Consider the following 24,114-nt stretch of genomic DNA (forward strand, 5'->3'; position numbering starts at 1 on the left):
AGAAACCTACTTACCAACTTCTTAGGTTCAAAAGGGAAGAAGATATTTCAAAGGGCATTTATATCTTTAAAAAGATAAAACCCCATTTCCTAAACCAAAAGTCAGGTCACATGACATTAAATAGCAATTTTTTTAATAAATAAATTTATTTGTACCTTTCAAAGGATAAATGTTTTTAAAACTTTTAGCTTTTCATTTAACAATTTGCCTTAAGGTCCTGAATTGGAGTTTGTCTCATAATATCCACAATCTGTGACCATTACACCTCAAACATCTATAATTTGGATGACATGAAGGTTTAAAAAAGAAAAAAGTGAACTTTAAATAAAGTGACCCTGTTACTGCAGTTACGTTAAACATAAAAAAAGAATCCTAGTATTTTAGAAACACATACTGAAATATTTACAAATAAAATGATATGATGACTGGAAATAGTTTCAAAATAATCTGAGGTCAGTGAGAGTAGGTGTATGGATGTAGAGATGAAAGAAGATTGGCCATGAATTGACAGTTGTTGAAGTTGTATGATGAGTACATGAGGGTTCATTATACCATTTTCTCCTTTTTATATAAGCTTGAAATTATGCAAAATAAAAGTTTTTTTAGTGACTCTGAGAACTCAGAAGTATAACCTAAAAGTACATCAATCATTGCTTCTATCAGTCTAGTTGAATTAGCAAAGTTTGTCTCTCCTCTTCTATGAGCCCAAAATGCTCTTACATATTTGCCATCATAGAATACATCACCTGTAGGGTAACTGGGGATTTTTCCACTTGTTTTTGTCTTCTACTAACTGTGAGCATTAGAACAGGGATTTTGTTTTATTAATGTCTGACTCTCTTTTACCTAGCACAATGCTATGTACAAAGTAGGTACTCATGTTTGTGTCTGCCTGCCTGACTGGAAAAACAGATCAGATCTAAGTTCATCTGTGAACACCCTTTTACAAGGATGCTCTCTGTAGTACAAAATTGCTAGGAAACAACCACCATCACCATTTATTGAGCTAACTATGTGTCCAGGCTTGTGCTAAACCTTTTCCATGTGTTCTTGCATAAATCCTCACAATTATCCTAGGGGGTAGGTATTATTACAGCAAATTTATATTTGAGAACACTGAGTCCCAGAGAAGTTAAGTAACATATGCCAAATTACAGAGTTCTAACTGGTAAAGCCCAGCCAAATCTATTTCTAGGGGACTCCAATTTTCTATGTTCCTTTCTAATTCATCATATCTAAAGGTGACACCACAAACGATATTGCTTCCTGAGCAAAACTCCTCTCCATGCAGCCAACTCTCAGCTATATTTAGATGCAGGATGTCTCGTGATGAACACACCATAAGTTCTTTTGCAACATCAGATTACTTAGAAAGGTTTTCAAGTAGTAAGAAAACAGCCACGAAAGCTGGCAGGTATGCAGGAAAATAGGAGTGCCCTAAACCAGAGCAAAGGATCTAATGGTGTGGCCTGAAGGACATGAAAAGACTTTCTTTACTTCTACTTTCAGAGGATTCTGCCTTTCTAGGGAACGTGGCTTTGCTATGCACTGGTGTTCTTTGTGTAGAAACTAGGAAAAAGGCTCAGAGGAGCTGGCAGAGGGCCAAGAATGGCATGGAAATATGGACAAAAACCATCCAGGAAAAGCATGCTAAGCTAGGGAGAGTGGAGCCCTCTGGCCTAACAAAGCTTGTCCTGAGCCTCAGTCAGCTGCTCTTCCTACACTTTGAGAACTAGGCCCAGTAGGGAAACATTACAGGGAGGCAGATTTCAATTGAGCACCAAAAGAAACTTTCCCTTAGAGCTGTCCAAACGCAGAGACTGGTGCCTGGAAACTAATTCACTGAAGGTAAATGATAAGAACTTTTAACACTGAACAGCAGGCAAGCACTGGATAGTGTAGTAAATGGGATGGTGGTGGCAGCAACTAACATTTATTGAGCACTTACTATAATGCCTGGCACCGAATTCAGCACCTTTGACATGGATTATTTCATTAAATCTTCAAACAGCCGAAAAGGTGGGGTCATTTATCCCCGTTTTACTAATGTAGAAATTGCTCAGGGCTACATGGATTCACATCAAGTGGTGCTTTTCATTGGTGATAAGATACTGCCTCATTCCCTTCCAAATCTTAAATTCCACCCACTGTTCAAAAGTTGTGAACCATTTATCTCAGATACAATTTTTTAACAAATACTTTAAGTTTTCTTAGTCCCCCTTTTCTGTTCCTTTGAGCCTGAGTCAAGTTAGCACTTTGTTTTCCTGCCATCCAAACTTTAAATTAATTAAGCAGACTTAGTAAAGAAAAAATTAAATGAATACAACAATAAAGATTGTTGTACTAACATTTCAACCGATTCTTTCACGCTTTGAGTTGCTCATAAGGAAAAATGTAAATTTTTAAAACTATCAAAGGAAGAGACAAAAAAAGAGAAAAGAGAAATGGTAGATGAAAGCAGAGTTTAAATTTTGCTCTAAAGATGGGTAGATTTGGGGAGAACTTGCTTCCATTTTTGCATAACACAAGAAGCAAAATACCTACTACCTACCTGGACCAAAACACTTAATGCTAAGTCCAACCATAAAAACTTGAACTAATTCCACTGCACACAGCACGCAATCCATTATCAATAATTAATTCAAGCACATTAATTGGTAACAATGTCAATGGTATAACTCTTTCAGATGTGACCTGGTGTCAGCACAAGTGTAAGAACATTCTATTAATCCTGCATTGGAGGAGGAGAAAAGTCCTACACAAATGCAATTCATACATTTACAAATAAGAGATATTTCTATCATAGCATTTTGGCCTCCAAAAATACATAATATCAACAATACTCCCCTTAGATTTTCTTTGTTACAGCTAGATGCCAAAAAGAAACTAGTTATTGAAATTTAACTACAATGCTGCATTTTTATGGCTGTTTTATCTTCAATGAGAATAACATGTTTTGTTGTGTAGTTACCAAGTCACCACTTTATGATATAATCAAACAGCCTGGCTGATAAAGCATCTGCAGGACATGGAGAAAGGCTCTGCTTCCAAGGGGGAGAGTCACTTTCCCTGCTACGGTCTGCCCTTTTCCCATGACATATTTCCATCTCATCCTTCCAGATGATCAGACATTACCTCTCTAAGGGGATGAAGTAATAACAGATTTACATCAAATAAAAAAATAACATAGCAAAAATTCAGAAGAAGAGTATTACAGCTTTGTGGGAATATAACTTTCTTTGGTGAGAGGGCTATTTTAAACATTCAAACTCTTAAAAATGGGTAAATTCTGTGAACTTAGAATTCCTTTTCTATGAATTAACCTAAGGAACTAAGAAGACCACTATAAAGATACATGTATAAGATTACTTGCCATGGAATTATTTACAACAACCAAAAACCAGAAACAATTCACCTATCACTGGAAATGTTTAAATAAACTGTGGTACTATCATATAACAGAATACTACAGACAATTAAAACTGATATAGATCTCTACAGACATGCAAAGATAACCATAATATACTGTTTACTGAAAAAAGCAGGCTGTAAGATTGAATGCAAAGTCTGACTGTACTTTTCTGTAGATACATACATTGTACAGATAGAAGACCAGCAAGGAAAGATCATAAAATACTAACTTTGGCTTTTCTCAAAGAGTCAAGATAACAAGTAATTTTTGTTCTCCTTTAACTGTTCTGCATAGTAAAATTCTTTATAACAAGTAAAAACTGTCTTTTATAATAACATACTCATAAAACAGTAATGCTCATTTCATTTCTTTAAAAATCGCCGTAATGCCAGGGCATTTTGGGGGCAAATGGGAAGATAATTCTTGCTCTCTGGATTGGATGCCCAATGCATCAGCAGCTAAACATAGGGTTCATGTCTACTCACACAATCTCAAAACAATTATGTGTCTTATAATAATTCCACTGAAATGCTTACATACTTTTCTGAAATTCCTCCAGTTTTTTAACAGCTTCATCTCGTTCTTGCCTAATTTTGTCACACTGAAATGACAGAAAAAGGAAATGTTAAATTTGTATCATAAACTTTAAGTTTAGAAAGGCAAGAAAGAGCAAACTAATAGACAACAGCAATTTTATGAAAAGAAAACAAAAATTTTAAACCTTAAAAAAGCATTAACGATCACAAGGTATTTGTACCATTTGTATCCAACCAATTTTCTCGGACCCTCTAAGATAATGAGTCACCTTTACTGCTCATTAGCTCCTCAGTAACGGACCAATTTAACATCCTTGAGTTAAAACGCATTCATTCTTTAAGAGACTATGTGTGCCTCTTTTTAAGTAGGTATTTTGCTAATACAGTGAACATCCCACTCATTCGAAAGTCAGATACCCTGAAAACCAGGTAGTTTCAACTATCCAGAACACTGGTGCACAACTGGAAGTGACCATGAAATGAAGACAGCCTGCTGCCACAGGCCCCATGCACTCTCTCACTCCAGAAAAAGATCATCCCGTGTCCTTAGAATTGAGAATAGGAGAAGGAAGCATATTAAAAGGATATAAGATAAAATATCCCACAATCAGCATGTATCATGGACATAAACTGATTTTTAATTTTAAAAAGTAGGAGGACTCACTGAAAAGACTTTTAGGATGTAAGACCACAAAAGGCAAAAATAACTATTAAAGCATGAGGACCTTTTAAGGCATCTAGTATAGAAACAAGTATCTATTATATTAACAGGCCCTGAAGGTATTAACAAATTTTTCTTTTTCCTTGAGGAAGATTAGCCCTGAGCTAACAGATGCCGCCAATCCTCCTCTTTTTTGTTGAGGAAGACTGGTCCTGAGCTAACATCCATGCCCACCTTCCTCTACTTTATATGTGGGACGCCTGCCACAGCATGGCTTGTCAAGCAGTGCTAGGTCTGCACCAGGGATCTGAACTGGCAAACCCCAGGCTGCTGAAGCAAAACGTGCGAACTTAACCACTGCGCCACCAGGCCAGCACCATTAATGAATTTTTTAAAAACCTAATGTTCATTATGAGGACTGAATTCAATTTATCCTGAATTTCACAAAACAGGTAAGTATAAGACATTTTAGAAATATTTTCACCAAAAAAGTCTAAAAGTTTAAAAAGCCATTTCATCTACTAGAGTGATGATTAAAATTTTAATTTTGTGGGAATAGTATAATGTAATAATAAGAGGACCATATGAACAAAGCACAACTTTAAATTATATTTGAGTCCCAGTATGCTAGATAAATATACTGGTATTTCATGCCTTTGGAGATGTTTAATTTCAAATATCAGTGGCTAAAACATTATTATTCCACTGATAATTTGGAAAATCCAAACTAAAAGTGAGATATTCTCATCTAATAGATGGGCAAAAACTGAAAAAGTCTGACACCAGGAGCTGGAAACTCTCACATGCTGCTGTGGAAGCATCAAGTGGCCTAACTACTTTGGAAATAAACTATCAAAATTGGCCATGCAGATACCCTGTGATTCAGCAATTTTACTTCTAGATTCTATTAATAGAATCTTAGTAATATATACAAGACGATCTATACAAACATGCTCAACATTTATACTGACAATAAATCATGGTATAACACTCTACAGAGTATTATAAAATACTCCGTCAAATCATACAATACTCTCCAGAGCAGAGAAAATGAATGAACTAAAGTTATGAGTCAACATCGGTAAACCTCAAAAACCATAATGTTGAGTAAAATGAGTTACAGAATATCTATCAAATGATACTTTAAGCACACAAAACACTTTATATATTTATATTGTGTATTTCACAATACATACGGTATATATAAAAGTATAAAAACATGAAATAGAAGGATATATACAAAATTTGACAGCAGTTGTCTCTTAGAAGATAGGGAGGGGAAGGCGACTAGGGTTGGGCAACACTGGGGACCTTCAATTTTATCTGTAGCATCCTTTTATTTTTAAATTTCAAAAAAACAACAGTTAATTCTGTGTAGTGCATATGTGTTACAATTGTCTGTCCACCTCACTTCCAACAAGGCACAGTACAGTCTAAAGCACAAAAAGAAACACAATTTCTAACTAAGCAAACTCAAGTTAAGATTGCCAAATGAAATAGATCTGGTTTTTTACTTTCAAATTAATCTCATGTTTATTAATCTGGCATTTCTGAAGATAGAAGATGCCCTGTGAAAACCCGTCTTTATCTAAGAGTTGGTGCTTTGGAGTGTTGCTCCTGATTAAATGCCTGATTAAATGGATTCTTCTATAGACCTCTCAAAGCTCCACCTGCAGGAACTGGAGGTTAATTTAATTCTCGCTTAAATCAAACAGCCAGAGTTTTCACTGAGACTTTGCGAGACAAGAGCATTAAACAGGATGGTACTCTATCTCCATCCACTCAAATCAGAAAAAGGCCGCGAACTGATATCACACACAAACCACCAATGCAGCTACCATGTATGGGTCATTGGCAACACATGACAATTTTAGGTAGGCTTATACCAGTCCCCCAAAAGTAAGGCTTTATGCCATGCTCTCTGCTCATAAAGCCCAGGTAGACAGGCTTCAGTTAATAACATGTCTCAACATCACAGTCTAATTCCAACATGCAAGTAACCAATTTTTATAGTCCAGCTATATACTTTTACCCCAACCCTACAGTCATTACCAGCAGATTCAGAAGCTGTCTCCCAACCCCAGCTGTGTTCTATCAGGGGTCTTCATGTTGCTTTGCTTTCTATTTTCTGCAACCACATTGTGATAGAACTGGCAGCCACAGAATTTACCATCTGCTATGGATACTGAGAGCGGTGTGAACTGGGGGAGGGGCTCTACACATGCTGCAAATGCAGCTACCGATTCCAAACCAGAGCTGAGCAAAATATGGGGACGTTCCCGTTTACTAAGCAGAAATCCAAACATCCATTTACTTCATCATTTTAGAACCCAGAAAAATAGCTCGTAACCTTTCTCTCATTCTACTAACAGAGAGAAGTCAGCAAGGACTCTAGGCATTCTCAGAAGAGCGTCACATCTTTAAGTCCCACAGAAGCCCCTCACCCATCCTACCCCTTCCTCGACCCTGCTCATGCAGCTGCACCATTTGTAGAAACTGCTTCTTTTTGTGTGAGAATTGCCCATGAAGATTTAGCAATAGCAACAGATGTTCTTGGGCCTACATCACCTAATTATGATGCCCAACAATTCTCTGTAGCTCAAGGCTGGGGTAGAACCCAGCAGCACAAGTGCTGGTTTAAGCAAGCTGGATAACATTATACCTATTCTGGAGTCTCCATTTTGGCTGTTTATGAAGTGGTGAATTGACCAGAGGTTGGCCTTGCTGGTTTTGAAAGCTCTTAATATTAGAAGCCCTGGCTATTTTCCAGATCTCTTCCTTGAGCTTCATCCAGGCAGATACCTGGCGTCTGAAACTAAACCAGCATTTCAAAGCATTGGCAACTGATCTGCAGAGGGAAGTCTTTCCAGCGTGAAGTGGCATTCCCCCCACTCCCCACCAAATTGGGCAGCTCCGTTCTTTTCCCTCATATATCGTCCAACTATTGCTTATACTAAAATGTCTGCTTAACAGAGCTCAGCAGACGTACAGATAACTAATATAGACACCAAGGCATCTTTAGATTTTCTTATGTGTATATTTTATACGAGAAAAACCCCAATATTCTAAATTGTGTCTAATTTCCACTAACACCAACATTCATTTTTATCTCCATGGTCCACAAATGCAATGGAGGGTTGCCAGTTACAGAAAGCCCAGTTTGGGGCCCAAGAAGTGTGTACACACCCTGCACACACACAACATCGAGGGAGCAGACAATCTATACACAGACAAGTACCTTACAGTGGACTGAACTAGACTTCTAAGCAGGTATCCACTGTAATCACAGAATGCCTTTATCTCCTTCCTCTGAGCATTGAATAAATTATTCATACAGCACCAACACGTGCCAGGCAGTGCATTAAGCACTGGGAGGAACACAGTGGGGAACATAACAGACCATGTGCCCTCACAAAACTTATGATCTACCAAGAAAGAGCAAACATGAGACAAGCAATTTATAAGAACTCTTGCTATAATGAGAGAAATACTGCGGTACAGAAGCAAACATATAGCAGAGGCTATAACACTAAGTCTGAAGAGGTCTCAACCCCACACCATTGTTACTTATTTTTCTTGAAGTTCATTCCTTTTATGTCCAATTACAATATTTAAACATTTAAACATGCATAGCATCAGAAATGTGCATATTTACCTGTTTTAGAATCTTTGGTGACGCAGTTAGAGGACCATCAAATCATTTTTAATAATCGACAATTCTATTGTTCCACCTATGTAAGTTCGGCTAGAACTCGCCTGGGCTTATCCTTAAAGAACACGATGAATTAAACCATTCTCACTAGAATGGAATTCCTTTCACTTTCCTCTCTTGGTGGTGTTCTTCCAATTCAAAGTTCTTTCCCTCCAATTTTCACAGGCAATAAGTAGTAGCTGCCCCCTCAAGCTGTCTTACAGCATTCTCCAAATTTTAGGGATTGTGTTTCGGATGGAAACACACGTCATCGGAACAGAGATCTTGCTCTTTGTTTCTGGATAGATTGCTGTTAATAAGAGACTCATTTTCACTTTCAAACTGCTAAGTAATTACTTTTTCTCTGGCACAACCACTTGCCACTCTGTTCTAAAGAAACTGCATGTATGTGGATGTATTATGCATGAACAGTTAGCATAATGGATGCATATCTTGCTGTTTAAAGTGGCTTCTTTACTGATTTTTTTTTTTAATAAAATACGTTGGGACCTTCACCTCTGAAATTTACACAAGAGGAAGAAATTTTAACAATAGACAACTGAGCCAAGATGCAAACAGTGTCATATATCTTGCTTCTTGAAACATAAGTCTTAGAAAGTGTCTGTCTCATTCCCTTTTCATTCATTGTTCCTGGCAAGCTGACAGAACCGCCTGATGCACTGTTACAGTAGCTCACCCAAACGACTTCTAATCAGCCACTTAAACATTTACTCATTTCAAAACTCAATCTCAGGACATAATATTAAACATAAATACTGTTTAAAGGCAGACATTCTTCTATGATACAGATTTCCTTCTTTTGATGTGCACTCCACACACCCCCGCCACCCTGAGAAATGTGAAAGCTATTCCATTAAAAGCTCAGTGAGGCTTTGCCCCCCATATAGGAAAAACCTCCAAACAATTATGACAAAGATCCTGAATGAGTCAGAAGAGAATGCCCTTCAATTGTAGAAGCATGACTAACGTCTGAATATGGTGATTGCTTCAAAGCAAAGTAAAATATTTTATTTGGTTGATTCTAAAATATATAGGCCTCTATTTTTCCATATCCCCAAAAAGAGATTTGTGAGGGTTGTTGACTTCGTGGTAGGCTTTCTTACTTTTTAACACACTATTGATAATGCCATTCAGAAACTAAGCAAAAAATAACGGAAAGTAACACCCTCTCCATAATCCCCACTTACCTTGATGTTGAAAAAACCAAAACGGAAGGTTTTACATTTTAATAAAACCCATGTAACTTATTTGTACTCCATATAATATTTTGATAACAATGAATTTGGGTTGATAAAATGTAATAAGTACATAAAAAAATACAGATGCTTTATTATAAAGAAGCAAACAATTAATTCTGCTAGTGAGAGAAGACTTTGAAAAAAATTAAGTGACACTTAAGCCAAGCATTAAGGGCTAATAAGAGTTTGTCACATAGAATTGAGTAGGAAACTTATCTTTTGTCCTTTTCCCATCCCACCCCAAAACTCTAGGCATTCACTTATAACAGCACAATTTATCACAGTTATTTGTCAACTTGCCTGTGTCCCTCATTAGAGTGGTTTTACTCAAGAATGGGGCCTTCATATATTTTTCTTTAAGCCCCAGAGAGGTACTTAGAAGGCATTCAATAAAAAGTTTTCCCTTCAAAAAAGCTTCCCATATAAACTCAGATTCTGCTTCCATCCTCAAAGACATTCATAAAAAACACAAAATGATTAACATTACATTTTTCCTTGAAAGGGAGAACTTCAAAGGAAAAGATTATTAAAACATTGGCCCACCCTCCCAAATCTACTCTTATCCTTTGAATGCATTATGTTAGAATCTATATGCATGCATGCACACACACACCCACACACACGCATACGAATTTTTCTGACATAAGATTGACGTCAGATTGATATTTAACTTTTAGTTTTTAAAGAAACCAATAGATGGTGAAGGCAAATGATTCAGAAAAGTATTGAGTCTGATAATTTGCTGTGGAAAATTCATGAGCTAACAATAAAGAATTAAGAATAAAACCAAGACCTCTGTGGAAAAAGACTCAATTGGTTACCGTAAGTTTACCTGCTTCAAAAAGAACATTTGTGGTCAGAAGACTCATGTTTGCATTCGACTCTGTTAAGCCCTGAGGTCCTGTTCTCTGTGCAATGGAGCTGAGATGGGGCTGTTTGGAGCATCACACGAGGGAGGTAAGTGAACGTACATGACTTCTTAATAAACACAGCCTCTTAAGAAACTGCCTGCTCTGCAGAGATTCACGTCCTACGACTTGTCTCAGATTCCAAACGGGGCTTAAAAAGATCTTACCCGAAGGAATCATACCCACCGTCTCCTCCCACTGATAAGTTTCATGACCTGGCAACAAAGATAGTTAGACGTAATATGGACCTGTGGAAGGAAGAAATAACTTGAAATGGTATTTTTCGGTCCCTTCCACTCGTGCAAAATTTCCCCGCATCAAATTAACTATAGCAAAAGGAGGCTTACTTTAGATTCCTATGCTTGACTGAGTTAACTGAACTCTGGCTTGGGGCCATGAGATAGGAATGGCCATGTACATTTGCAGATGTGCGCTGCACAAACCTCACCCAGACAAGCACAAGTAAGTGCTTTACCAGAGAAAACGGTGTTCTCCACTGACCACCTCTGCAACTAAAGCTGCTTTTACTCATTCTGTGCTGTATAAAAGGCTTTTATTATATGCTTCCCTCCTTTGTAATACAGCCCTCCTTTTTGGGGAAAAAATCTGCAGCAATAAGACTGATAGTCTTTTAACAGAAGATAAACAAAGTGCAGAGAACTTAAAACCACTCTGTTTTGTTTTACCCAACCACATAGCATTCCACATTGCTTTCATTTCTTTTCTTCCCATTTCTGCTAATAGTTATTTTTAAAGAACCAGCATAGAAGCAGGTCAATAATGCATCCAGATGTTGCAAAAGTATTAGGCCATACTCTGCAGAGAAACATGTAAACAGTTAATGGGCTGAGGTAATTTATAATCCTTCTTTTATCAAATGCATTTTACCTATAATTCCACTTTAACAGATGCTTCACTTAAAAACTCACTGCAGAAAGGGGCTCTCAGTTAAGCAACCATCGTCACCACCAATAATCAACGTTTATAGAACATCTACTATTTTTAGGGCAATGCTAGGTCTACAAACAAACAAGGATGAAAGAAGGAGAAGAAAAGAGAAAAAAATTGCTCTTCTTCCTCTGATGTTTATTCACCTTTTATATCCTTCTCTACAGCATGAAGACACTTGTTTGCTTTCCCTCCTCATATCTTCTAGGTTAAGTCAAAGAGTGCTCCTGAATCAACTCCTCCAACTTGTTTTGCTCTTCCCCTCTTGGGCCAGGAACATCTATGGAAAAGACTCAATCGACTGACAACTTCTTGGATTTCTCCTAGAGCTGGAAGATGGCTGGGTATCTTAGGGAAAGGTTTAAGCTATCTGGCCTAAGCATCACCCATTAGTTAGGTTGACTTTCAAATTATGGGGCATTAGGGACTCAGGATTGAAGCAGAAACTCCCCACCTGCTGGAATCCTCAGGACATCTGTGATTTTTGGTGGTTACGGTGTTAGAATTAGAAATCTTGTTAAACTATTTTCTGTGACCTTCTCAGCATATTAGAGACGCATGCGCCAACCACCTTCTGTCATGGATATTTTCATCACCCTCACCTACCGTTCCCTGAATCGCCTGATTAAAAGAAGAGAAGAAACTTAAGATTCACCAAACACCAAGGATTTATTTATAAATGAGCAAAGGAGCCTTAATACTGGTTGAAAAATAATTATCTAAAAATCCATTATAACATGCTTTGAACTAGAGTACTTACCATTAATATCGCCCACTATACTACAGCTATATAGGTAACAAATTAATATGAGTGAAAAAGTTAAATATGACTCTTAAGAGCCCAAAAAATACACCCAAATATGTCATAGGTTTTACAAATATTTAGCGCAATGCCAATATTCATTGCATCTTACTCTGAAATTTTAAAGATGAGGTTTCATACAGCAATGATGATCACCTTCTTTAAGAACCACAAAGACCTGTTATTAATTTGCCACCATGGACGTTATGTTTTGAAATATTTGGTCTATCAAAGTAATTTCTAGAAGTAAATTTTGTTTATATCTGAAAATAATAATGGACAGTTCTGCTCTCTCTTACTTTTCATTTTCTATTCAGTCCCTCTACCTTTTTTAACTTAGCCTTTCCTTCCATTTGTCCCCTCCCCATATATACAAGGAAAAAATATGTATTAACAAACATTCACAAATCTTAAGTGGACATTTTTAGAGACAAGAAGGTAAGTAGTTTGTAAAGGAAAGCAGAATTTAATTATTTACCAGTTTAAAGATAAAACTGCCAGAGCCGCTGAAAATATTAACCAGGTTTCCCCATCTTCACGTTGGAGGTTTTTCACTTCCAGAATACTATTCATACACTTAGAGGAAGCAAACATACAAAAGGTTTCCGGAGCCATTTGGGCTAAACACCAATGACTAATTCCAAAGAGTTCTCCCCAGAATCTCATATGTCTAAGCCCCAAAGGTAAATGTCTCAGGGCTTCAATTCCATCACTAGAATCCCAAATCTGACAGTTCTTAGGGAAAAACTACAGTTCTCAGGGGCTTGTGGTGCTTGGCCTGGTGCCTTGCTGCACATTTAGCTGTGTAGTTAATCTCCCAGAGCAGCGCCCACTGTGGCATGCCTGCTATTCTTTACCATCTGGAGCCTGGAGTTGATATTAGCTTGAACCACACAGGCAGGAGAATAGAAAAAAAAAAAAACTCTCACTCGCATTTAACTGAAATTGGTGGCAGAACAATGCGCCATGCCGTCCAGGCTTTTACATATGTAAGAAAGGAAAAAAAGGGTAAAGTACAAACCTTCTCCTTTGTTTTCTGGTTCTCTGCTCTAAGGTCTTCATATTCGCCTATTGCTAGAAGAAAAAAAGGAAAGCAACATTATAACATTATCAAAAGTTTACTGCAGGAAAACCTGGGAAGCCAACTAGCCCGTACTGTCTATTTATTAGGTTGGGGGTGGGGTGAAGAAGAGGCCACAGAAGAGGGGCCTCTGCTTTTAAGAGTAAGGAAGAAAAAGAGGCCATAGTAGATGTGGGCCCACCAAGCTGAAATTCACTTCTCCCTCCATCATCAGTAAGACCTATGAGCCACAAGAGACCTACGACAAGTCACTGCTCTTGATGCCCAGCACTTGGTGCTGTGAAAGGAAATAGGTGGGTGTTCCCTGAAGTTCCTTCCAGCACAATTAGTCTGTGATGCTGTTATCAAAGGTTTATTTTTTAAATCGGCCTCCAGGAAATAAAGTAAGCTTGCACATTCAATTCTTATGTCACACAACTGCTTTATCCACAGAACAAAAAGTTTATGCTTTGACCATTCAGCTAAGAACAACTATTTTCAGGTACTGCAAGACATCAATCACCAAACCATGACCAGATACCAGCCAGATTCATTTCACTAAGGTGGAAAAATATGTGAATTGTTCAGAAATATTTCTAACTATGTGGAAAAACAGTGGTTTTCTACTTAAAACCCTCTATTGCCAGAAAAATACGATAACCTGAACCCCCACATTCATCATTCATTCAAATGCCAAAGCACCATTTTTAGATATCCTTACAGCTGAGAATACAATGTTTAGAGTGCATCATGGAAAGAAAGAGAATGATCTAGGATTAATGATGGAGCAAAATGTGTAAGGTAGGCCTGGCAGAACTGCTGCCCACTCCCAGACCAGCACCTTCACTGGCAGCAGACAGCTAGGGAATCATCAGATTGGATTTTTATACTTTGACTTTTTAAAAAAAATTTTAAATTTATCTACGAAAAGCTCAGTTTTTCTTAAAAAAAAAAAAAAAAGACCAACAAATCTTCCTATTTCTATGAATAACCTGAAGATGGAAATAAAAAATCTGAAACCAGTGGCTTCAAGAACATCCCAGATAATCTGGTTATTAATCCTAGAAGTATATGATTCTAACCACCGGAGTAAAGAACACCCCAAAAACAGACAACTCACACGGTAAAGTACATGCTTTGTTTCCTCCAACAGTGATCCAAAGGACTCAGAAGAGCTCCCGTGATGGGAGGACGGAAACGTTAAAATCCAATTCAAATGAACAAATATTTATGGGATTACACCACCAGTGCCCAGAAGTTTTATTAGCACTCCATGACTATCTAAATGAGAATGAATGGACAATTTTATTGAAGTCATACCCCCGCAAAATCCTTGAAAAGTAGCCCATAAAACAGCTGAAAGTATACATGTAAAGACATAGCCCTTCTAAAAATAATGATGTTTTCCACAGAAAAGATTTGACTGACCACAGAATGCAGCGCTCTGCACACCAGCCACTCATCAGCCTTCACCACACAAACCCCAACCAATGAGTATAAACTAAATTGTCCTTAGTTCTGAAAAATCAATAAAATACCTCTTCTCCTCCTGTTTTTCTTTTTTTGAGGAAGATCAGCCCTGAGCTAACATCTGCTGCCAATCCTCCTCCTTTTGCTGAGGAAGACTGGCCCTGAGCTAACATCCGTGCCCATCTTCCTCTACTTTATATGTGGGACGCCTACCACAGCATGGCTTGACAAGCAGTGCCATGTCCGCACCCGGGATCCAAACCCGCGAACCCCAGGCTGCCTGAAGCAGAACGTGCGCACTTAACTGCTGCGCCACCGGGCGGGCCCCGCTCCCCTCCTTCTTTAACAGAGAGAAAGAAGAACTAAGAGCTTCTAAAAATATGCATTTTTAACACCATTGGTAGTCTATGGCCATGTCCCAAGTCTTATTACTATATCTAATATTGTTTCAAAAAATAAATATATATTTTATCAAGAGACTTTTGGTTTACCTGACATTTAAAAATATATGTAGGTGAAGCTGAAAAATCAAAATTGATTTACCACTCTATTCTAGATGACTGACTTTTACAGATGTACAAAACAAATAACAGAGGCTTGTAAAACCATGATCTCATATTGACGTTAGGAAAATTTTTTTCTATTTAAAACATCATATAACGGCTTTGAAGGCTTTTTTAAAACACCAATACTATTCTTCCATTATATTGCCAATGGAATCCAGATGAAACACTGTAGACTCCCCATTAATGGGTCTTAATGAAAAGCATTAATTGAGAATCCTTCACCTATCATACGTTAATGGAAACCACAGAAAATATGCTATCTTGTGACTAAGTGCAACTTAAAAAATAATAATAAAGCAGGTACAGGGAAAGGAGAAGGAAAGTATGGGAAGAATTCAAGCGCTTGTTAGCAGCAAGGGGACCCTTGAGGGATAGGGCATAAAAGGAAAAAAATATTTACTCCTATTTTTATTTCTTTGAATTTAAAAAACCAAGCTCACTGTCCTAATAATATTTACACACACACACACACACACATATATACCTATATATCATAGCGAAGACATACATAACCCTATCCTCAAGAAAACTGGCAAAAACTGAAATGACCAATATTATTCAGCTGCTTCTTTTTTGGCAATGCTAAAGGGTCACAGAGAAAGCCTTCTTACTGTTTCAGAACTGGCTCACACAATTTGAAATTTTTTTTAAGTGAGTTGCACAGCTCAAGTGATTTGATGAGAGAGATCCTCCAAATCTTGAATTAACCAATGCAAAAGAAAAGATGAATCTGACCAATTCTCTGCCATATGAAAGATATCCACAGTTTGGGGAGGACTTCATCTCTTGGGTTTACAAGTGTAGTATATTTCACTGTACTATAAGGTCATACAGCAGAGTAATTAAAAAGTGCAGCCTAATCCCAGCCTGAGCACTTACTAGCCAGGGGACCCTGGGCAAATTGGCTAATCAGAGTCTCAGATTCCTCATCTGGAAAACAGGAATAACAATTACACATCTCTCATAGCGCTGTTATTAAGACTGAGTGAGTTAACCTGTAAGACGTAAGAGTCCTTAGGCATATTAAGCGTTCAATACATGTCAGCCATGGTTATTACTGATACAGCAAAGTACATCAAGTCTCATGTGCATGACAAGAGACTAGATGCTCCCTAATGCCCTCAGTTTCCAGCTTATTTTTGTCACACATGACCTGAAAGATGGCAGAGCAGAAAACCTCTAAAACCCTAGGTATTACTATCCTCCAACAAATAAAGGGAGGAGAAAGGGGGATAAAAACCAACTGTAGTTATTCTAGTAAAAAACAAGGCACCAAAGAAGTGGAAGCATGTCTGAGAGCTGCAGTTTTCGATCCTGGCTGCACATTAGAATCACCTGGGGAGCTTTTAACACCGGCCCCGCCCCCCTCCACTATTCCCCACCCCCTGACCCCCAACCCAAGATGCCGATTTAACTAGTCTAGGGTGGAGCTTGGGCATCCATACATATGTTTTTTTCAGACGTCAGCACCCCAGGTGATTCAAATGTGCAGCCAAAGTGGGGAATCACTACATAAGAGCATAGAATGGAAGAAAAAGGAAGATGTGGAGAAAACAAGGAGAGTATCAGGCAGAGAGCATGTGTTTCAAGAATCATGCTGGTTTTCTATTTCTAACTCCCTAATGCCAAAAAAAGGAGTTTTCTTTCCAAACTGCAAATCATGACATAGCCAGACCAGGAAGCGACTGAGAAGAGTTGGTTGTTTCAGAAACAGGACAACAAAAGTTGATAACTACAGGCCAAAACACCTTGGCTAGGTTGAACAACAGTCAGTTTGCCTGGGACTTTCCCAGTTTTAGCACTGAAGAGTCCAGTGTCCCTGGAAACCTCTCAGCCCCAGGTACGTTAGTCACCCTATCTCTAGCATGAGCTCCAGATCAGTACTTCCAACCAATACTTTCTAGACCTGTACTGTCAAATATGGTAGCCACTAGCAACATGTGGCTATTTACATTTAAACTAATTAAGATTAAATAAAATTTAAAATTCAGTTCTTCAATTGCACTAGCCACATTTCAAGTGCTCAATAGCTACATGTGGTTAGTGGCTACCAGAGTGGACAGTAGACACAAAACATTTCCATCACAGCAGAAAGTTCTACTGGACAGTACTGTTCTGGACATCTGTCCAAATACCCTAAAAACACTTCAGGCTCAACACGTCAGAAAGTGAGCTCATCACCTCCCTTTCATCCAAACCTCCCACTTCCTGTATGCAGGACCTCCTTTCATTCACGTCATCATCTACCTGGTCCTCAAGCTAGAACCTCAGGATCCTCCTTGATTCCTCACTTTCTCCCACCTCCAAAGGAACATGAAACTGCTCAGATCTCTTAAAACATTTCTCCAACCAGCCCTTACTCTACAGCTAGTATCTCTGCCCTAATTCTGACCCTCAATAATGGCAAAACCCTCTCATCTAGCCTCTAGTCTCCCTCTATCCCAAGTTCATTCTTTATAAAGTAGTTAGCATAGTAACAAAGCAACCTGGCTATCTCACTCTTTTGTTTAAAAGCCCCCAAAGACGTTAGCTTTACAATCTGAGACTCCACTCTCTCCCCACCGTTCAGCCTCAGAGACCACAACTCACTCCATCACACCCAAAGTCCCAAGCTTCCCTGAACCATCTAAGACCTTTCATACCCAGGTGCCTTTACAAATATTTTTTCTTCTGCCTACAAGGTCTTCCCCTTCCCATCTTCCCTAGCCCCTCCTTTTCAACGCAATTCAACTGTCATTTCCTCTAAGAAACCCTCCCCCATACTTCAGGCAAAAATCAGCACTTATGTTTCTAATACACTACCAGAGTACACTGGTCATACATCTCTATTAGAGCATCTACATATAACATTATAAATTATCTGAGCATAGGTCTGTTTTCTTGTCTTTTCTCCCACTCAATTCATTGCTAGATACCTTAGACCCAGCAGAATATCAAGCACAGAGCCAATGCTTATGTTGAGTGAATGGCTGGTTGATATAAATCTGTGATGTAGAGCAATTAAGCCAAACATTAACATCTTCATTTAACAAACGAAGACACAAATGCATAGAGAAGTCAAATCCCACAGTAAGAAATAGTGGAGGCAGAACGAGTCTGATTCCCACAGTCATTCATGTAAAAAACTACTGAGCAGTACTGTGTGCAGTGTGCTAAAGCACTAGACCACAAATAATCCTCTAGGGTGAGGACTTTATCTTTATGTATGCAGATGCCAACATCTATCACAATGCCTGACTTGATAAATGTGTGTTAAGGAAGAAGGAAGAATGGATCCAGGTCCCCACATGAACAAATTATGAAAGTGCACATACTCTTCTTCCCATATTGAAAGGGTCTCTTACATCACATAACAGGATACTTAATAAAAATGAAGATTTAAATAGTCATCAAATATAACCAAAAAAAACACGCTAGCTCATGAGCTCTTTAATGGAGATTCTCATCCATTGAGTATGCATCTTTGAGACTCATGGAGCTTTGAAATACTTCTTACTAACAGGAAATGAGGACATGAGTCATAACATATAATGTTCAATTAGGACATTATTCCCTTCTGCACACATCCCAATGAGTCCTGCTCGTAAAGCCAGAGAAGAAAGAGAAGTCATTTATACCTCATTTGTTCATTAAAGCATTAGAAACACCAAGGAAAACACACTGGAAAATCTGGTCAAAAAACAAAGGCAACAGATTTCACATCCAAAAAGAAATTATGGCAAACATGAAATTCACTCATTACTTGGTAGAACATATAGTTCAATGTTAACAAATTAATGATGCCTAAAAAGTACTCTCAACACACTATATTAATGGCTTCAAATTAACCAACAGAAAGAAAGGAAACTGAGTAATGTTAAAATACATATATAAGTCTGGTTTCTGGTCTGGCATGTAAGGAGCTTGTAAATTGACACTCCTGTCCTCACAACAACCAAAAAGCTGAACAAACCAAGAATCAACAACTCTTCTTAGATTCATCGGAGAATTGAGGTCACAGGGCAAATTGCTACTCCAAAAATTGGGGAGATACTCAGGCAGATACAGAGGATCACAAGTTATTAGAGCAGAAGCCAAGGTGCAGAACCTCCTCACCAACTAGTACGAAGATAGGAAAACCTAAACTGTGACTGACAAATTGCCGGAGGCTCAGTTTTAATAAGTTTGAGAGTTAAAAACTCCAGGGGGTGGGCCAGTCTTAGGAAGGCCCCCACATGCTGGTGAGCTTTACCTCCAGGAGTGCTGCTAGGTCCTCCCAGTGAATATCAGAAAAAATTTCCCTACTGCTTCTGGTGGGGAAGGGGGAAAGTAGCCACTGGGAAATACGAGCATTCTGTTCGTCTTAACAAGGCCTGTCCTTAGGAGAAATTATTTTACCAGAGCCTAACAGACTTGGGGGGAGATAATACCCAACTTCAGCCCCCTCTAGCCTTCCACATGGGGGAAGGCATATACCTAACTCCAGCGCCCCCTAGCTTTCCTGTCTCACCTAAAAGGAAAAAAAAAAAACCTGAGAAGCGCTTATGAAAGTCATAGCTCAGGGGCACAGGCTCACTAAAAGACTGAGACCTTATCACAGGACTATACAACACTTCCCTTCCCCAATACCTTACCGCCACATGAATGTTTATAGCAGCTTTCTTCATAATTGCCAAAAGTTGGAAGCAACCATGATATTCATCAACAGGTAAAAGGATAAACTGTGGTACATCCATACAATGGAGTATTATTCAGTGACAAAAAGAAATAAATGAGCTATCAAGCTACAAAAAAAGACTTGGAGGAACCTTAAATGCATATTGCTAAGTGAAAGAAACCAGTTTAAAAAGTCTACATACTATACAATTCCAACTATATGACATTTTCTGGAAAAAGCAAAACTATGGAGCCAGTCCAAAGATCAGTGGTTGCGATGGGGTAAGGAGAGAGTGATGAACAGGCAGAGCAGAGGGAATTTTTGGAGCAGTGAAATTATTCTGTACGAAAACATACTGGTAGGTACAGGTCATGCATTTGTCAAAACCCACAGAATGTACAAGATAAAGAATGAACCCTAACGTCAACTATGGACTTTAGTAGTAATGTATGAATACTGGCTCATCAATTCTACAAAATATACCACACTAATACAAGATGATAATAGGGGAAATGAGGAGGGGCAATGTGGGAATTCTCTGTACTTTCAGCTCAATTTTTCTGTAAACCTAAAACTGCTCCCAAAGAGTCTCATTTAAAACAAATAAATAAATAAATATATATATATATATATATATATAATAGAATCATACCCTGATTTGTGTGACAGAGGATTTGAGATAAAATTAAGTAACTAAAAGGATCCTAATATACTACTGTTCATTGTAGCATACAGAAATTTCAGAACTCATATTTTAATGTTTAAAATGCTTAGCCAGCATGGTAAACAGAGAAAAACAAAACTCATGTTCCTTCTACATTTTAAAGCAAAGCCTGCCTGTGTAACAGCTTTATAGGATAAAATCTACAGCACAACAAAGTTTAAAATACACTCACTTTTTGGATCCAACAATTCCACTTTTGAGATTTTTTTCCTACAGCTGCACTTACTGATATATGCGTACACGGATTTAAGAAACATTATTTTTAATAAACTTTAATTTTATGAACTTTAGATTTACAGCAAAATTGCAAAGATAGTACAGAGAGTTCCCATATACCCTACACAAGTTTCTCCTATAATCAACATCTTACATTAGTATGGTACATTTATTACAATTAATAGACCAATATTGACACATTATTATGAACTAAAGTCCATACTTTATTCATATTTCCTTAGTTTTTACCTAATCTTCTATTTCTGTTCCAGGATCCCATCCAGGTACCACATTGCATTTAGTTGTCATGTCTCCTTAGACACCTCTTGGCTGTGACAGTTTCTCAGACATTCCTTGTTTTTGATGACTTTGACAGTTTCGAGGAGGACTGGTCAGTTATTTTTTAGACTGCCCCTCAATGGGGATGTGTCTCATGCTTTCCTCATGATTAAACTGGGGCTATGGGTTCTTAGGGGAAAACTGCAGAGGTGAAACACCATTTTCATCACCTCATATCAAACATGCACACCATCAACATGACTTAAATTGCTATTGAAGTTGACCTTGATCACCTAGCGGAAGTAAAGTCTGTCAGGTTTCTCCACTGTAAAGTTACTCTCTTTCTCCCCTTTCCACACTGTCCTCTTTGGAAGGGAATCTCTATGCACAGCCCATACTTAAAGAGCAGGGTGTTATGCTCCACCTCTTTGAGCGGGACAATCTACATAAATTACTTGGAATTGTTATGTATGGAATATTTGTCTCTTTTTTCAATCATTTATTTATATCAGTGTGGACCCATGAATACTTATTTTATACTCTGGGTTATAATCCAATATTTTGGTGTTCAAATTGTTCCATCTTTGGCCACTGGAAGTTCATTCAGTTGGCTACTGTATCTCTTTGACATATCCCCATCACTGTGGGCTTATTTGTCTGAGCACTTCCTTAGTTTCCAGTACTACAGGATGCTCCAGGCTCATGTGTACATTTCCTGTCCCAGTGACCCTAGCCCTAGAATCAGCCTTTTCTCCTAGGAGCCCTGTTCCTTTTTTTTCTTTCTCTAAGACAACCTCTGTCCCCAATCTGGCAGCACTTAATGCCGCACTGAGAATGCAGTAAGCAGGGCCATTTCAAAGGGCCTCATTTATGTAGATGCCTGTTCTTCCAGGGTTATACAAAGCAGCATCCCTGATTCCGTATCTAATAAAAATGTATTGACTGGACGTGAAGGTTAACCTGAGTCTGATTTCCCATGTCTTCAGACTGCTGTGCAGCGCTTCTAAGAAGGCAAACTTTGGGAATTGCCTCTCTGTTGCAGAATTCAGGTGGAACTCAAGGAAAAGGCTAATGCTCACCCACCAACTCTGTGGTAGTCAGCCTCCAAGAAAGCCCCCAATGATTCCCACCTCCTGATATTCACACCCTTTATAGTCCCCTCCTACATCGTATCAGGGTTGGTCTGTGCTGTGGTCTAAATGCTGTGTCTCTTCCAAATTCATATGTTGAAATCCTAATACCCAATGTGATGGTGTTAGGAGAAGGAAGGAGGGATCTCTGTGGGCCTCTTTTTATAAGAACACGTCCCATTCATGAGGGCTCCATCCTCATGACCTAAGCACCTCCCAAAGGATCCACCACTGGTCCTTTCATTGGAGAACGGTATTAGAAGCCACATTCTGAGTTAGATGTGCTCACTGCTACTGTACACCTACACTCTCAGCTGACAGAGCAAGGAAATACATGCGTGTATACTAATCTAATACATACATACATATCTATAAATATTTCTGTATGTAAAACATCTGTATCTGTATTAAGCTAAACATGAGTTCATCTGATGTCTCCAACTCTTATCTATTGCCAAAAGCATTATTTATTTTTAATAGTAAAAATACAGAAACACAGAAGTGCCCATCTAGGGGACAATACATTGTGAGAGATCCGTACAGAGGAATACTAGCCAATCAATTTTTAAACATTTAGCTCTATATGCATGGATATAAATTCTGTAATATATATTAAGTGAAATATATATGTACATACATATACAATTTCTGGAAGGAAATACAACAAAAGGTTAACAGTAGATAACTGAGGAATGGAAATGGGGTTCGAGCATGCTTATCAATGGGGTGCAGCACCTCAAAGAGAAAAAAAACCTTAGATATTACAAAGGTTTGTAGCCCTCCAAAGGATCACAGTACATAAACAGATGTATACTATATCTGTGGTATTAAAATTTCATGGAGAGGGGAAGCAATTAGGGGGAAAAATGTCAAAAAAGACTCCTTAAGAGAGTATAATGAAATAAATATTGGGAAACAATGGGTTAGAGGGAATAAGTTAATTGTACTTTTCACTTTATATGCTTATTTTTTCTATAAGCATATGTTTATTTCTAAATTTAATTTTTAATAAAACAAAAGTAAGATTTATCTACCTAGCGGACGCGTTAAGTGAATGGTGAAATTCTGACTAGAAGATGTAGCTCCTCAGCCCATGCTGAGTATCCCTCCCATGGAGAAGTGCCCAACTGGTGTCTCTTGGGCAGTAGCTCACCAACTTTAGGAGGAAACTGCATTTGTAATAAGTAAACTGGTTTATAACAAAAACCACATGGCCCACAAAGCCTAAAATACTTTCTGGCCATTTACAGAAAAAGTCTGTTGACCCATGACCTAAAGTATATTAGCTTAAAAAAATTTTTTTGGCATATTCACACAGCACAATACTACTCAGCAACTCAAATGAAGAAAACTCTGTGCTATAATATTGATAAATCTCACACACATAATGAGTGAAAGAACACAGAAGCAAATAATACATATTGTATGATTCCATTTATGTAAATTTCAGAAACTGGCAAAACTTATCTTTGGTGACACTGAATATACTTGGGGAAAGGAAGGTGATAGTGATCAGAGGGATTATGAAGGGGCTTCTGGAAATGTTCTAAGTGTTGTTAGAAACATTTTTTTTTAATAACTCATTGAGATGTTCATTTATATTTTATGCACTTTTCTCAATCTATATCATACTTTGTTGTAAAAGCAAAAAACTTTACAAAAATGTAACCAAAGAAAAATAAATTTACCAGGCTTCTTTTCATAATTAAGGAAGTAAGTACACATGTACCCTGGTTATTGAGGTATAGTTGGCCCCTGGACCACACTTGGAAAAATAGTGGTGTAAAGACAAGTTTGCACCTGACACCAAAGCGAT

General features: G+C 38.1%; 1 protein-coding gene across 1 annotated transcript in view; it reads right to left on the bottom strand.

The window, feature by feature from the left end:
* SHTN1 (shootin 1) overlaps positions 1-24,114 on the bottom strand; it is a 97,253-nt gene that overhangs the window by 68,646 nt on the left and 4,493 nt on the right. The window contains exons 2-3 of the mRNA XM_046652145.1: positions 13,239-13,291; positions 3,953-4,013 (exon numbers count right to left, since the gene is read on the bottom strand). Of these exons, the coding sequence (XP_046508101.1) occupies positions 3,953-4,013; positions 13,239-13,291 (114 nt within the window). The remainder of the gene's footprint in view (positions 1-3,952; positions 4,014-13,238; positions 13,292-24,114) is intronic.

The sequence above is a fragment of the Equus quagga genome, chromosome 2 (genome assembly GCF_021613505.1).
Source record: "Equus quagga isolate Etosha38 chromosome 2, UCLA_HA_Equagga_1.0, whole genome shotgun sequence".
Classification (NCBI taxonomy): Eukaryota; Metazoa; Chordata; class Mammalia; order Perissodactyla; family Equidae; genus Equus; species Equus quagga.